Raw genomic sequence first — 15,104 nt, 5'->3', positions numbered from 1 at the left:
ATATTTCATCTAGAAATCAGGGAAAGTATTTTTGACTGTCAGCCAGCGTCCTGAGAACATAAATAGCCCAATAATGTAAAAATTCTTTCATGAAACGTCTCATAATTACTCTTCTTATAGAATATGATTTGATCAGGGCTAGAATTATTTTCCTAAGCATAAACAGACAGCCTAGGAAGAAAGGCTTATCCTTGTTTCAGAAAGACAATTCTGAAGAAGAGTTTATTGGAATTTTTAATATAGGAAAGGAAAATGCAAAATTAGTGACTACGACCCCATCAATACGATTAAAAACAGCCTCAGTCCGTAGTGCTAATTGTCTGGATGTCATAGGACGTTCATATTTAGACAATTAGTAGATACAGTTAAGATACTATCAGCACATATTAAGAACAGAATTGTGCATTACCACTGATGGCATTGTGTTCTTGCTGCCAGGGGGGATGAGGACGCGGAGATCTGGCTTACGATTATTCATTCCTAGATTCATAGGGGGAGGAGATTTGGCTTGTATATTCTTGTTCAGGTTACCAGGTGAGACCAGCAGGCCTGGTGAGTTCCGGGGGTTGCCGTATCCATTCCCTGTCAACACAAGCAATGACAGAGCTCAGGGAGAAATCGAGGCTCACATGTTTTTTTAAAGAACAGCCTATATGAGGATAAAAGGGTAAGCTTAGCTGTCATACAAATCAACACATGAAGGCTGACTGATTTAACCTCTTCATGAAAGGCAGCTCCCCCTTACCAGTTAATTGTTTCTTATACCTCTGAAAGAATATTACACACTTTTTTAATAAGAAAGCAAATCTTTGTTAACTTGATCAGAAATCTGAATATCATATGCTTTTAAAATTTATTATTATTATTGTTATTACTATTATTACTGTTATTATTGTTATTACTGTCCCCCCGGAAGAAAGTGAGACAGCCAGTTCAGGATCTAAGAAAAGCGCAGAATCAGTCCTCCCCTTAATTGACGAGTTTGGCGGAGGCTGCTAGAGTGACTCACTCTTTCAGTTCTTTGGTTTGGGTTTTATTCTGTGTGTCTGTGTGTCCTTAGATGAAGAAGGGACAAGGCACCGAGGCTGTAATTTCTAGGGCGGGCGGGAGGAGGCAAAACTGTACACACATTTTCCTCTTTAGTCTCCTCCACTCTTAAGTGATCTCTCTCTCTCTCTCTCTCTCTCTCTCTCTCTCTCTCTCTCTCTCTCTCCATGGCCTTTCTTGGAGTTTGCCCCTCCTCACCAAGTACATTCAGCACACAGCCTGAAGCCTTGCACGATTTCCTGCTCATGAAAATCTTCCAAAGTGACAGTCTTCAGGCACTGGAGCTTTGGTGCCTCCAGGGAAGTGCTGACTCATTCAGACACAGGGAGAGTCACTAATTGTGAAGACTTAAGGTTCTTTTAGAATCTGATATTTAGCCTCCTCCTAACAAAGTGGGTATTTGAGAGCCTCCATTTCCCACAGTTAACACACACTACCCCCGATAGAAGGAGCTGAGGAACTGGTAGGAAAGGCATCTTGAAGGGGAGTAAGAGCCAACCTGGAAAGCTGTTGGTTTCCTGAGGGAGAAGAGGAGGAACCCACTGCTGGATTCAATAAAGCTTCCTCGAAAACTCGCCAGTTGTCTTCCGAGGATCATTAAAGGAGACGGTTAAGTTTTCTTACTACAGCCATCATTATCATCACTGTGAAACACACCTATCTATCGCTCTCAGAAGAATGAGACCATGTGCTATGAAACTTCTTTGCAGTTAAGCAATGTATACTGGTGGAACATGTACAAACATACAAGAACATCGAGGGCTGGTCCCTGAATGGTTGGACATCTACAGGCACTGGAGGAGGTGGTCTTGGGAAAGCCTAGGTATGTGGATGATTCTTGAGACTATAGCAGTGATGTCAGAAAGAAAACAAGGAATTGGGAAGGGAAAGCACAAGAATGTTTCAAGGAGATATGTATGGACATATTTTGCTACGTGAATATTAATTGTAAAAGTCATGGTTTCATTATGACATGGTCAAACATTTAGACAACATATTTTGATATAGTCACCCTCTCTTGTTCCTTCTACCCCATGTTAGCTCCTTTCTCCTCAAACTGTCCCTCTGGGGATGCTGAATTAAAATATATTTGGGTCACGTGGTCCCAAACACTCGTGTTCTTCAGACCGCATCAATTTACCTGCCTTGTCTCGTGAGTGAGTGCGCTGAATGTATAAAAACTCTGCAAGGTTCAGTCTTGCAATTGGATTATGGATAAAAATTAACAAGTATCTTGAGGCAAAATGAAAATAAAACAAATGAAACTCCCACAAAACACGTGCCAACTACAAAGTTGTTGTTTAAGAAATTTGTACCGAATTCGAATACAAATTAGTCTTCTATAATAAAACGTCAAGAAAAGTTGCTAAATTATAGCTAGTTAAATATGTCAAACCCCAAATTATCTGTTACAGTTAATTTGGACAGTGTTTGATGGTAAAAGTCCTTATATGAAACAATACATTTACCCTTTCTCACTAAGAGAAATATAAACAAATTATATTGTCTAAGAAAAATAATGGATGCGCTAGGAAGCCCAAAGGAGTTGTGTGTTTAATGGGTTCCTGGAACATTACTCTGTGTTAGGGCCTTTGACCGAATTGTAGAGTCGCCTACATGACAAAGAAAGGGGAAGACAGAGACATCTGTGGTATGCATTGCTGCCTGCTCCAGTACACACACACACACACACACACACACACACACACACACACACACACACACACACAGGCACAAATACACACACATAAATATACACACACATACTCACACACAGACACACACACAGACACACACAGACACACACACAGACACACAGACACACAGACACACAAATACACACACAGAGGCACAAATACACACACACAAATACTCACACACAGACACACACATACACATATAGACACACACATACACATATAGACACACACATAGACACACACAGACACACACACAGACACACACACACAGACACACAAATACACACACAGAGGCACAAATACACACACAAATACTCACACACAGACACACACATACACATATAGACACACACATACACATATAGACACACACATAGACACACACAGACACACACACAGACACACACACAGACACACACACACAGACACACACACACAGACACACACACAGACACACACACACAAATACTCACACACAGACACACACATACACATATAGACACACACATACACATATAGACACACACAGACACACACACAGACACACACACAGACACACACACACAGACACACAAATACACACACAGAGGCACAAATACACACACAAATACACACACACAAATACTCACACACAGACACACACATACACATATAGACACACACATACACATATAGACACACACATAGACACACACAGACACACACACAGACACACACACACAAATACACACACAGAGGCACGAATACACACACAAATACACACACACAAATACTCACACACAGACACACACATACACATATAGACACACACATACACATATAGACACACACATAGACACACACAGACACACACACAGACACACACACAGACACACACACAGACACACACAGACACACACACAGACACACACACACACATAGACACACACATAGACACACACATAGACACACACATAGACACACACACAGACACACACATAGACACACACAGACACATACACACACAGACACACGCACACAGGCACATGCACGCGCAGAGTGTCACGTGTCACGTACATGTTAACCCTCTGTGCAATCTCGTTTAAATAAACAATCAAATGGAAAATTAGCCAAGTAATTTCAAAAGAAGAAGAAGAAATGTCAGTTAAGCAGTGCAGTGAAGCCTGAACGGATGAGAAAAGACTAAAATCCTGCCCGGGTAGATGCTGATGCTGGTTTGCATGGAGGAGTAATTCTGCTAAAAGGAAGTAAAACCACTTAATGACATGTGCTGTCCTAAGATAGGACAGACATGGGGCCAGTGTGAGAATGTGGAAAGCTTCACAGAGACTGCAAATGTCTCTTCAAAAACATTGTCTATGGTGAACTCAGAGACAGTCCAAAAAAAGCCCCAGTCTTTCTACCCACATTTTAAAACAGCGATTTGGAGCAGCAGTCAGGAGGGAAAAAGGAAGCACACATATATGGTTTTCCACTCAGTAAACACCTCAGAAGTCAAAAACTGAGTCGTTCTTGAAATATGTACTGCTATTTGGAAATTACACCATTTTAGAAGATTGGTTACATAGTTTTAAGGTGTCACATGCAGGTTAACCCTGTGTGAGATCTGGTTTAAATAAACAATCAAATGGAAAATTAACCAAGTCCTTTCAAAAGAAGAAGGATAAATGGCAGTTAAGCAGCTAAGCATGACACTTTTTACACTTATATTTTTGGAGCATAAAGTTATTTTTTATAGACAAATAAATGCTATTTTTTATGAGTGAATTTCTGCTATTTTTAGAATATTGTGCCAGCTAGCATTTTGGAGCAGTATAATAACCATTTCTGTTTCCAGCCACCAAATTGTTATTCTTTTGGCATAATATAGATTCAGGAATGTGAGACTGTGGACCCTAGACCAGTGATATTGAAACCTATCATTTGGAAGTCAATGATGAATACATGTGTGTGGTTTATGCTAAGAAGAGGCTGCATTTAAGTTGGCTGGGAAACCACAGCCTCCTTCTTACTCAGAAAGCTTTGGCGTGTGTGGGGGCCGCTGTCCCACCTTAAGATAAATTCACCAGAGAGCACGGTCACATTTAAGCTGGGGCCCAGGAGGTGGGAAACACCACCTCCCAACAACCTTCTAATATACAGATTCAACTTTCTTGATGCTATGTTTTAAAATTATACTCCACTTGGACAATTATCAATTTAGACATGACCATATGCAGATGTCACATTCTCCTGACCACTTAAAAGGACAAAAATTATAACGTATGGTAAATGGATTTCCTGATTATAGATTTTAGGAAAATGAGGTACAGACTGACTTTAGAGTCCAATGAAGCTTTTATAGTTCATTTGATTAAAAATATTGTTTCTTATGAAACAATTTAGGCTTTCACGATGTAGTCACATGAAGGATGACAGATTCCACCTCTGCTTCTACAAGTATGTAATAAACAACAAAACCAGTGTACATATTCAAGATTTGAAATATAGTGGCAATTTTTCCCCGCAGTTAACCTGAAAACAGTTTTCTGCCTTTTCTACTTCGTTTGGTTTTACTCACTCCTACTTTAGGAAGCTGTAAATTCAGAGCAAGCGCTCCTGGCTGCACACATTATGAGGCAGGTACTTGGTTTTGCTCGCACAGCTGAGCATGCTGAGCTGAGCCCACAGTTCTACAGCTTTCATATATTTGGACATTTAGGCATTACGAGCCGTGCCATTTTCTTTGCTTTCTTTTTTTGTTTTTTTGTTTTGTTTTGTTTTGTTTTAACTTTCAATTATATGCACTAATAATTGAAAAGTTGAAACTAATATTTGGGCCCATGGCTAATTCTTACTCTCTTCCTTCCATCTCTAAATCCAACCGGATATGAAATCTTGTCCAATTCTCTTAAGAAATAAAAAGGCCTGTTTGCATTTTTATTGTTATCATTTTTATATTGGCTTCAATCCCCATTTGGCCAGCCTTTCAAAGTCTTCCACCCATTTTTTTATTTTCCAGTTGAAGGGTTTCTCTCCACATGTTAAGTTGAGCTTCAGGAAAGTCTGCCTGTATGCAAACTTCCATGTAAGTGTGTGACGTTGACCAGCACTCTTGGGGACATCCTTCTAAACTGGCTTTTCTGTCCAATTCTTCCTTTCATAGATGCTTGACACAGTTGAATCAGGTTACTGCCTGTATCTCAGGGCTTTCTATATTCAACTTGCTCTGACTAACCTAATTTCCAATGGCCACAGCCAGGTTCACAGCCTCCGAAGATGCCTAAGTCTTTGCTCTGTTAGTTCAATGATTGGCAGTGTTCACCCTTCCTGTGTCACTTGGATTTGTCTTTTAAGGATCGGCCACAGTGGCAGCTCTCTCAGGGTGCCTTTCAGAACCTCTGTCTATATCGCATTGACCCTTCTCTAACTTTCTGCTGCAACTAGAGGCAGTGATCCTACGTAACTGCTAGTTTGTGTAATGTTTCATATGTTGGAGAAACATGCAAAGGAAGCTAGAGGGTTAGGAATTACTCAGAAATGGCACCCAGAGATAAGTTACTAGGGAACAGGAGGTGACAACTGAAAATGTAGCCATAACATGTTAAACTTAGTCACCTAGGGTTTCTCCTCTGTCTGCTACTTACAAAACTTTTCTATTTGGATCATCTTTCCATGTTGGTGGCCAACTGTGCCAATAAAACAAACTATCAGCTCATCTACTGAGTTTGTTTATAGGAGGTGACTGAACCTTCTCGTCTGTCATGCCCATCTGCCACTCTGTCGTGCATGGCAACGTGCTACTTGGGACAGGGTGATGTAAGGTAGGCATTTCCCTTAAGGAAACAGAGACTTTAAGAGGACTCTGAGCTTTCCTGTGACAAGCGTTTTTACTGCCATGGATTCTCTCTTGACGTAACTCTCAGAAATTTACTTAAGCAAAACTTTATTGAAAATGGTGGACAGTGCCCACCAAGAAGAAATAGGGCTCTGTTAGAAGGTTAAGAAAGACTTTTCAGAGACAGGGAGTACAAAACCATGAGGTTGCTGGATCCTGACAATTTGAGAAGGAAAATATTCTGGGAAGGCAAAATACTAACTGTTTTAGAACATGGAGTTTTCAATATTTGAAAAAATGGGATTAGTCAATGCAGTATCATGGAACATGTTAACTTTATACTAATCTCTTACTGTCCTGTAGAAAGTGCACAGCCTATGAAAGCTTCTGAGTGCTTAGCACTGGAAGCATAACTTGGTGTGTGTGTCTTAAAAGGGGTTAGGCTACCCTCAGGGAAGCTGAGTAGGATGCACAGAACTCACTAAGCATGAGGTCCAGATGAGACAGCAGAGACGGGGACAGCAGAGATGGCAGTCAGGAGCTGGCCATGAAGAGGGCTAAAGCAGATCAACTCAGGTTCTAATGCTGCTTCTATCAAAGTTCCCTCAACTGGAGGGAGCTTTTGGCTTCTCAGTACTGGGTTAGGCAAGAGAAGCCTCAGTGGGATGTGAGGCAGAGGCGCACTTTGTCAACTGGCCGTATAACAATAGCAACGGTAGCAAACACCTGGAAGCTTCGTCTGTCAAATCCTCTGACATCGAGCATACACATTGTCTCCCCACAGCAGTACCAGGTAACTCATAATTGCCACGAGGTTGGTATCAAACATGGACAGACGGAAAAGACCTTTAATCCTCAAAGGAGTAATGCTGTGACATATTAAAAGTACCTCATTATTTGCATAATGAAAGAAGAGCAAAGAACAGGGAGGCCTAGTGACCCACTCAGCATCAAAGAACCATCCCCTTACGGAGGCATGACGTCAGCTTGAGCGGTGTGTCTAGGACCTGCGTATGCTGCCTTGTTCCCTGAAGATCAGGCTCTAGAGTCTAAAGGCTTTTACATAGTGTCTCACTCTGAAGGATTACAAAGGAAGAGAACTGTGAGACAGGGGACTTAGCTAAAGGAGAGGTGGAACTTTGAAGGCCACATTACTGGGCACTGCAGATAGTAAGAATGATACTGTGGAGGGTAGCCTAGGAACAGAACTCCTGCCTGGGAATGGAGAAGCCCCGGGTTTAACTCTTAGCATCACAAGCTAAAATCAAGCAAGGCAAAATAAGGCAAACCAAACCCAGACAAACTAAGACTGGTTTGGGAGACAATTTATATAGAAAGGCAGAGAATGACGATGCGGAAAGCTGTATTTCTGGTCTCTCTGAGAACACTTGCAATAGACAGGGTATGATGGGTTTAGACGTACGATGCAGTGGAACAGCTGCTTAGTGCATTGTGTTGGGTGGATGACTGAATATACATTACAACGACATTTCATAAAATTTTTATCAAGAGTAAAGATATTTACCAATTTACTTTCAATCAAAAGGAGCAGCTTCTATTAGAGCCACTTAACACAACATAAAAGTGCCTAGTATCTCAGGGTACCCATTATTAGCTCTTTTGAAAACAATTTCTAACTTAGAGGTGTTATCAGAATTTAGAATCCCCCTGTGTGGTGACTCGTCAGTAGCATCTGATTTGGGTGAGTTTGGGGGAAACTGCCACAGGGAGACATTAAGGTGAACACACGGCTAAACATCTCACGTATCGATTTGTTGTACTCTCCTCTGCTAAGTGTTTGACCCACTTAGACTTCTTGTAATTTTAATTTGTTTGATGCTGGTGATTGAATCCAAGACCTTACATATGCTAAGCACATGCTCTTATGAGTTGCCTATAGCTCCTTAAATTTTTCTTTTATTAGAATCAGTTTGAAAATACTTTCCATACATTGCCTAGTTAAATAGGAGCTGCCGTATTTATGTAAACACTGTTACCACCATCATTGAATTTTACATTCGACTTTAAAAAGTTTTAAGACTGCAAGTGAGCTTCTTAACAAAAGGTGTTAGCTTTTGTCTCAAACCTGAATATATCTTTAAATGATGACCTCAAATTGTATATAGTCAACTTGGAAAGACTACCCCATACTTTACTGAATAGACATTCTTGAACAATTTCTCTGGAGGAGGATTTGGCTTTCTAGATTGCAGTCTTATATTACTGTGCACTGAATGCCTGAACCCCATTAAGAATTTTAAAAAAATGTGTTTTTCAGCTGTTGTAAATCAAAATAAGGGGTTTTATTTTAATTTTTTAAAACAGAATTCATTTTTGTGGATGGCTCTAAGAGAAGAAGCAACCATGTGACATTTTAGGACTGAGGTCTGGAAATGATGAAGGTCTCAGCATGCCTGCTGTAGATGGATTAAATCAGATCTCTGGTTCTTGTCCTACTAAAGATTCCTGATTACAGATTCCTATCCTCAGAATCCCGTTTCTCCTCTTTCTGGGGCTTCTCAATGAAAGTAGAATAACATATAACTGTTATTATATTTTATATTATATGTTAGAATATTTATATATTACAAGTTAGGGAGAACGAGACAGAAGAGAAGGAACAATGACTTGTGTGTGCATGTGTGTGTGTGTGTGTGTGTGTGTGTGTGTGTGTGTGTGTGTGTCTGTGTCTGTGTCTGTGTCTGTGTGTCTGTGTCTGTGTTTAAGACGCAGAGGCTAACATCATGCTTCTCTCCTTGTTTTAAGAAAGGGTCTCTCACTGAGCCTGGAGACCACCAAGTTGGCTAGATTGCCTAGCCAGGGATCTTCTTGTCTCTGTCACCCAAACCCTGGGGTTACAGGCCTGCCTGCCCTTCACCTTAGTTCTCGAGAACTGTCTTGGCTCCTCTTTTATGGTGCCAGACATTATGGACTGAGCCTTTTCCCCAGCGTAGCACAGTGTTTTGCTAGAAGATATTCTGTGAAATTCATGGGTTTACTCATGATGCTGAAGTGAGTGGGTTCTCCAAAGAAGGGGAACCCACGTTAAAGATGCCTGTGCTCTCTTTTGTCCTAATCATCACTCGGGTCTTGCACTGCCACCCAACTTTTAATGATTGAGGAAACTGAAGCTAAGGAGGCGTCTGTGATCCCTGGGCAGCGAATACGAGAGCTTTGATATAAATCCAAACGCCGGCCTCTGCTGCTTCACTAAAAGGCCAGATGTTTGAAATTTAGCATGCTCTGCGTAGTTGCCTCATCTCTGAAAAGGCCTTCATTCGTAAGGTGGAAAGAAGAGGACAATCTGACTTTCCCATACGCTGAGGCTCTCAGAATATCCTCATGCTTTGGGTACTGACTTACTTAAAGGATAGTTTTTAATGGCGCCACAAAAATGGCATCAAACTTCACTATCTTAAAAAAAAATTCCATTTAACCGTGAATGATAGATTTATGACTCATTTAACTGTTCACTTCTTGAGATTTTTTTGGGGACTGTCTCTTTGATAAAAATGAGGGGGTGTTTTCATTATTGACACAATCATTCATTCTTTCAGTCATTTTTCCTAAACAAAAATATTGAGACAGTGTAAATTAGGGAGAACATGACAGAAGAGAAGGCATAATGACTTGTGGTTTTAACATTTACACAACTGCTTTGAACACATCCGAAGTTCATAACGTTCAAAGAGAAATGCGTGGCACTGCTCCCTGCGCTCGCACGCTGGCTCAGAGTTAATACTGTACCCGCTTCACCCACACTTCCAAGGATGCAGCTTAGACCTGGCATTGTGTGAAGACAGCTCCTGTGCTCCTGCTGTGTGTTGTGACTTAACGAAGCCCCACTTTTTCTCAGTAAGAAAACCAAGGATGTGGGTATTTGTGACACTAAGGAAAGCCAACTTGTACTCACAAGCACGTACTCTGGGGGAGGAACTGTGTTGGTGCTTTTGCTTCAGATCTCATGGGACTGACTCCTGCATCAATTTCAACTTTAAAGAAGCTTCAATATCAGGAGGACGTGGTTCAGAAGAACCCTCATGAATCAGTGCCTTACCTTCTATGGGCTTTGGGTTATTTTATTATTTTCAATGTATGCCAATGTATGCATATTTTCCCAAAGCAAGTTATTTCCAAGGCAAAACTCTGCTTTATGACCTTATTGTTTTCATTAAACTTAATATTAGTGCTAACTAAAAACCGTTCTTTTCATATTTGCTATGCAAATGAGCACTATCATATTTGAATATGTAAATCAGCCACAGACAGACTTGCTCCTGCTGCTGTAACAACTGTGTTAATCCATCAGGTTCCCCTTCTGGTTCAGAAAAAAAAAAAAAAAGAGTCCATTCTTTGGCATAATGTGGATGAAAAATTGTGAAGGGATGACATCGTGCTTAGGAAGTCGTTTGAACACTTCAATACTTGAGTTCAAACAATTGAAACGGTGCCATCATAAGTAAACCTTGTAAATCCTTAGCGTCCACAGACACGTTTATGCAAACTAAGACTGTTGCTCAAGACTTTAGTATCTCCAGTTCTACTTCTTCAAAATAACCAATGTCTTCCAAACAGGAGGTGCCATGATGGCATACTCATTGAGTCGAAATCAACTGAAATATATTATGTAAGTCTAATTACAAAATTTAAGTCCTTGGAAAAATAAACTTTCCAAATTTAGAAAACTATGCTCTCGGCTGTCTCATAGTGGCAAATGAAGAAGCCCATAGAAGGTAAGGCACTGATTCATGAGAGGTCCTTTTGAACCACATCCTCCTTCAGCAGCTGCTGTCTACTTATGCATAATGTAAATTCCTCAGGGTCATATATGCAGATATATGTATGTATATATATGTATATGTACATGTATATATATGTATATATACATGTGTGTGTGTGTATGTGTGTGTGTGTGTGTGTGTGTGTGTGTGTATGTTATCTACAAATACAATCTCAGGGTGAGATGGTTCACTGGGTAAAGTTGCCTACTACTAAGCTGGCCAACCTCAGTTTAGTTCCTGAGATCCACATTATGGAAGGAGAGACTCAACTCTTTTCAGTTGTCCTCGGTAAACCAGGCAAGTGCCATGGCCTTCCCCCTGATGCACAAGTAAATAAATAGTTGTAACAAAATTTATATAAAAACTAAATATAAGCTATGGGAAGCAAAATAAATAAATAAATAAATAAATAAATAAATAAGTAAATAAATAAACAAGTACATAAACCTTACGGTGATGTCATAATAGGACAGAGAGAAAGATAGAGTAGTGGACCAGGTAATTTAAAAGGCATTCATAAGAAAGGGAGACTCAGATTTTAAGGAGAACTAATATTTGGGGGGCATATTAACTGTTTAAACCTAAAACAAAATTATCAAAGTTTTATTAGTAATCACACTCTTACATTAAATTCATAGGATATCTATGAAGATGTAACTTTTCATAATGCTTTACTAAACGTAAATGATAGGCAGGTAACTAAAAAATACTGTGAAAGCTGGGCACAGTGGTACACATACATCTGTAGCCACAGCGAAACAGAAAGATCAGAGGTGGGAATCACTTTAGTACGTGAGCTGTGAGTAGCCTGGGCCACAGGAAAACACTGTTATAAGCAAACAAACATAGTTTGGGAATGCAGAACTACTGATCAAAGAAGGTATCCCAACATCTGCTTGAAGATGCTAGAGCAATGGTTCTCAACTTGTGGGTCACAACCCTTGGGAGGGGCTATCAACCCTTTCACAGGGGTACCCTAAGACCGTCAGAAAACACAGATATTTATAGCATGATTTATAGCAGTATGATTCATAGCATTACTGTTACGAAGTTGTAAGTATGGTTGATGGTCATAGCATTAGGAAGGTTGAGAACCGCTGCTCTAGGAAGCTATGACCTGAGATTTTCCTTTCTTTCTATGGAAATCGAACTCCTTAGGTGCTAAAGCAGAAACCAGGAGTTCAGGTAGGCCGTATGTGCTGAGCTAGCTGTGGCGTTTTCCCTTAAGTCTCCCTTTAGACTTGCCTTCCCCAGACTAGCATCAACCCCTGGAGAATGGTGGGAGGGCTCCGCTTTATCTACACCCTGTCAGGTCTTGTACATGGAAAGTGGACACTGATTTTCCTGGCAGGGATTGTGTATCTCGTGCTCTAGATTATTCAATCAGAAGACCAAGTGTGCCACCCCCTTAGTAAATCTTGCTAACCTTGATTTAGGTTAAAAGTATCATTGGTATTTAGTTTCTTAGATAATAATTAAAGCAAGGCTGTAGGATCTTTATTTTCATTTTGGAAACTTGCAAGGTAAAACTGAAAGTGAATTTAGAGTTTCTTTTTCTTTCTCTTCTGAATAATATAAGCTAACAGAATAATACTTTTACAGCAGAACATAACAATTAGCCCATTTTCCCTCATATGCTACCTAATGATATTTTTAAGATAAAAAATATGGCTGGTAATACACCTCAACCCTCAAAATAAATTGAAATATAAACTATATTTTTATACTAAGATTATTTTTCTTATTGGAGAGCAATCAATTGGTATATTTCTCTTCTAGAACACAGCAATTTGAATTTTGTTGTTGATTTTTTAAAAGCAAAATGCCAACATATTAAGCCATCTTTGTAGGATGAAATTTTAATCACTTTATCAATTTTTAAAAATCATTGAGTAAGAATGTATAGACGTGTTTGGGGAGATAGGCCACCTCAGAACTCTGTAAGCATTCCACATTCATGACTCTTCTAAGTCCATTCTACGCTGCAGTGTATTAGTTTTTTTCTTTTCACTGCCATGTGAAAAACTGCTTTTCAAGAGAGTTTCTCTGTGCAGTCAGTCCTGGCTGTCCTGGAGCTTTCTCTGTGTATAGAACAGGCTGGCCTCAAACTCAGAGATCTGCTTGCCTCTCTGCTACATGAATTTTAAGAAGTATAAACTTTCGCAATCATGCTAACACAATGCATTGTCTGTAAATGGATTAGAACGGTAATTGTGTCTTAGCTTCATTGTGAGTACTCAGCTCAAGGTATTATGAGGGAAGCTCTTCCTAGGCCTGCCTCCAGTCTGGAAAGCAGTCTCTGTTATTTATCTCTCTGTGTATCCATGGCAGTTCTTTGCCATCCATATATCTCCACCTATTTAGCTGATGTAAATTAAGCATTCTAGAAGTGGCAATGCTTGACAGCCAAACTTGTAAAACAGTAAACAATTGACAATCAAAATAACGAAACAGCTGTTGGTTTCTTTTTTTTTTCTTTATAAAAAATGATATGTAATTTACAATGAATGCCAATTAAAATTATTAACCAATATACTTAAATTTTCTTTGTCTTATTGTCAAATAGCTATGTGAATTACCACAGTTTCTTAATTTTTCCAAAGGATTTCTGAAGCTCCCCCTGACCCAGATTAAATCCTAATCGTGAATCATAAGTATGTGAGACTTCTGCACTGTAAAAGGTAAGCTTATCGACAACATAAAACCAGAAGGTATTCGCGTGATAGTGTGCGATCCAGCACAAGGGATTGCTGTGCTGATGGTTATTTCCATTAAATATAATGATTACAACCAAACCCCAATGGAACTGGATCTTACAATCATCAATAACCACTTAGATTAACACATTAAGAGCTTTAATGTACAGATACATGACAAAATGTAATTTTAAAAGCAGGGATGTCTCACTTTGGTTGTGGAGAGGAAAGGGGTAAGTCGTGGATGAGTAGCTGTCAACTGAAAGCTCGAACAGTTAGTCGCTGTTACTAATGTACTATAATGACTTGCTGTACATGTCCCTTGCAGGAAGAGCACACCCCATTTCATTACTGCTTCAGTACGGCTTCCCTGCCTCTTGGTAATTATTTCAGGATAAGTGATAAGGGGCTCGTTGTTTCAAGCAGTGATCTGTGATGGTATGAGATACCAATCCACTTTTTCAATCTCTGCTCTATATTAGCTATTTCGTCCTCCCCCAACCAAAGTGTCAAAGAATGAAGTAAACCCTGGCTCTATCAGCCAATGGGGGCTCAGACATTTTATCAACGTTCACTTTATATTAAATGAATAAAAAACAGATCAAGGGTTTTCATTTTGAAAGTCAGAGTTTCTTTGAAATTCTTACTTTCAGTATTTATATTATAGTTTTAGATCTCAGAGATTGGTGCTTTAGGCAATGAGCAAACATTTATGGAGCACCGTCTGTGGGTAACATTTATGCATTGAGCAAAGGCACAAACTAAACCTGGTCTGCCCCAGATAGCAGTGTCCAGGAGAGATGAGTGCAGAGACTGTAATCATGGCGCAAAGAGAGACAGTTAATGTCAGTGCAGGCTGTGGGACAGTCACAGAGGGGAGGTGCAGGACTCTGAATGGCTGGACTGGATTCTGACTGACAGTGCTCAGGAGATCCAAGCAAAGGACAGGAGGAAGAGTTAGAAATGTATGGTGTGTTGAGGATGTTACTGCTAGGAAGTGACAGCACAGTGAGGCAGTTAGAAAAATAGTTTCTGGGGGATGGACTTCTTGGGCTCTACCTTA

General features: G+C 40.0%; 1 protein-coding gene and 1 long non-coding RNA gene across 23 annotated transcripts in view; one reads left to right on the top strand and one right to left on the bottom strand.

Moving 5' to 3' along the window:
• Nucleotides 1–15,104, bottom strand: part of Mef2c (myocyte enhancer factor 2C) — a 162,908-nt gene that overhangs the window by 13,406 nt on the left and 134,398 nt on the right. For all 21 annotated transcript variants that reach the window (XM_017591163.3, XM_063282317.1, XM_039103394.2 and 18 more), the window contains 1 exon segment: nt 410–582. In XM_017591163.3, the coding sequence (XP_017446652.1) occupies nt 410–582 (173 nt within the window).
• LOC103691412 (uncharacterized) overlaps nt 1–15,104 on the top strand; it is an 89,395-nt gene that overhangs the window by 67,378 nt on the left and 6,913 nt on the right. The window contains exon 2 of one of the 2 annotated variants that reach the window (XR_010063693.1): nt 13,949–14,026. This is a non-coding gene — a long non-coding RNA (uncharacterized LOC103691412). Of the gene's footprint in view, nt 1–581; nt 14,027–15,104 lie in introns of those variants that run through there. The other variant, XR_005500474.2, reaches the window with a different exon arrangement.

The sequence above is a fragment of the Rattus norvegicus genome, chromosome 2, assembly GCF_036323735.1.
Source record: "Rattus norvegicus strain BN/NHsdMcwi chromosome 2, GRCr8, whole genome shotgun sequence".
NCBI classification, from domain to species: domain Eukaryota; kingdom Metazoa; phylum Chordata; class Mammalia; order Rodentia; family Muridae; genus Rattus; species Rattus norvegicus.
Note: the sequence above shows the minus strand (reverse complement) of the source record. Positions and strands in the feature narration are given on the sequence as shown.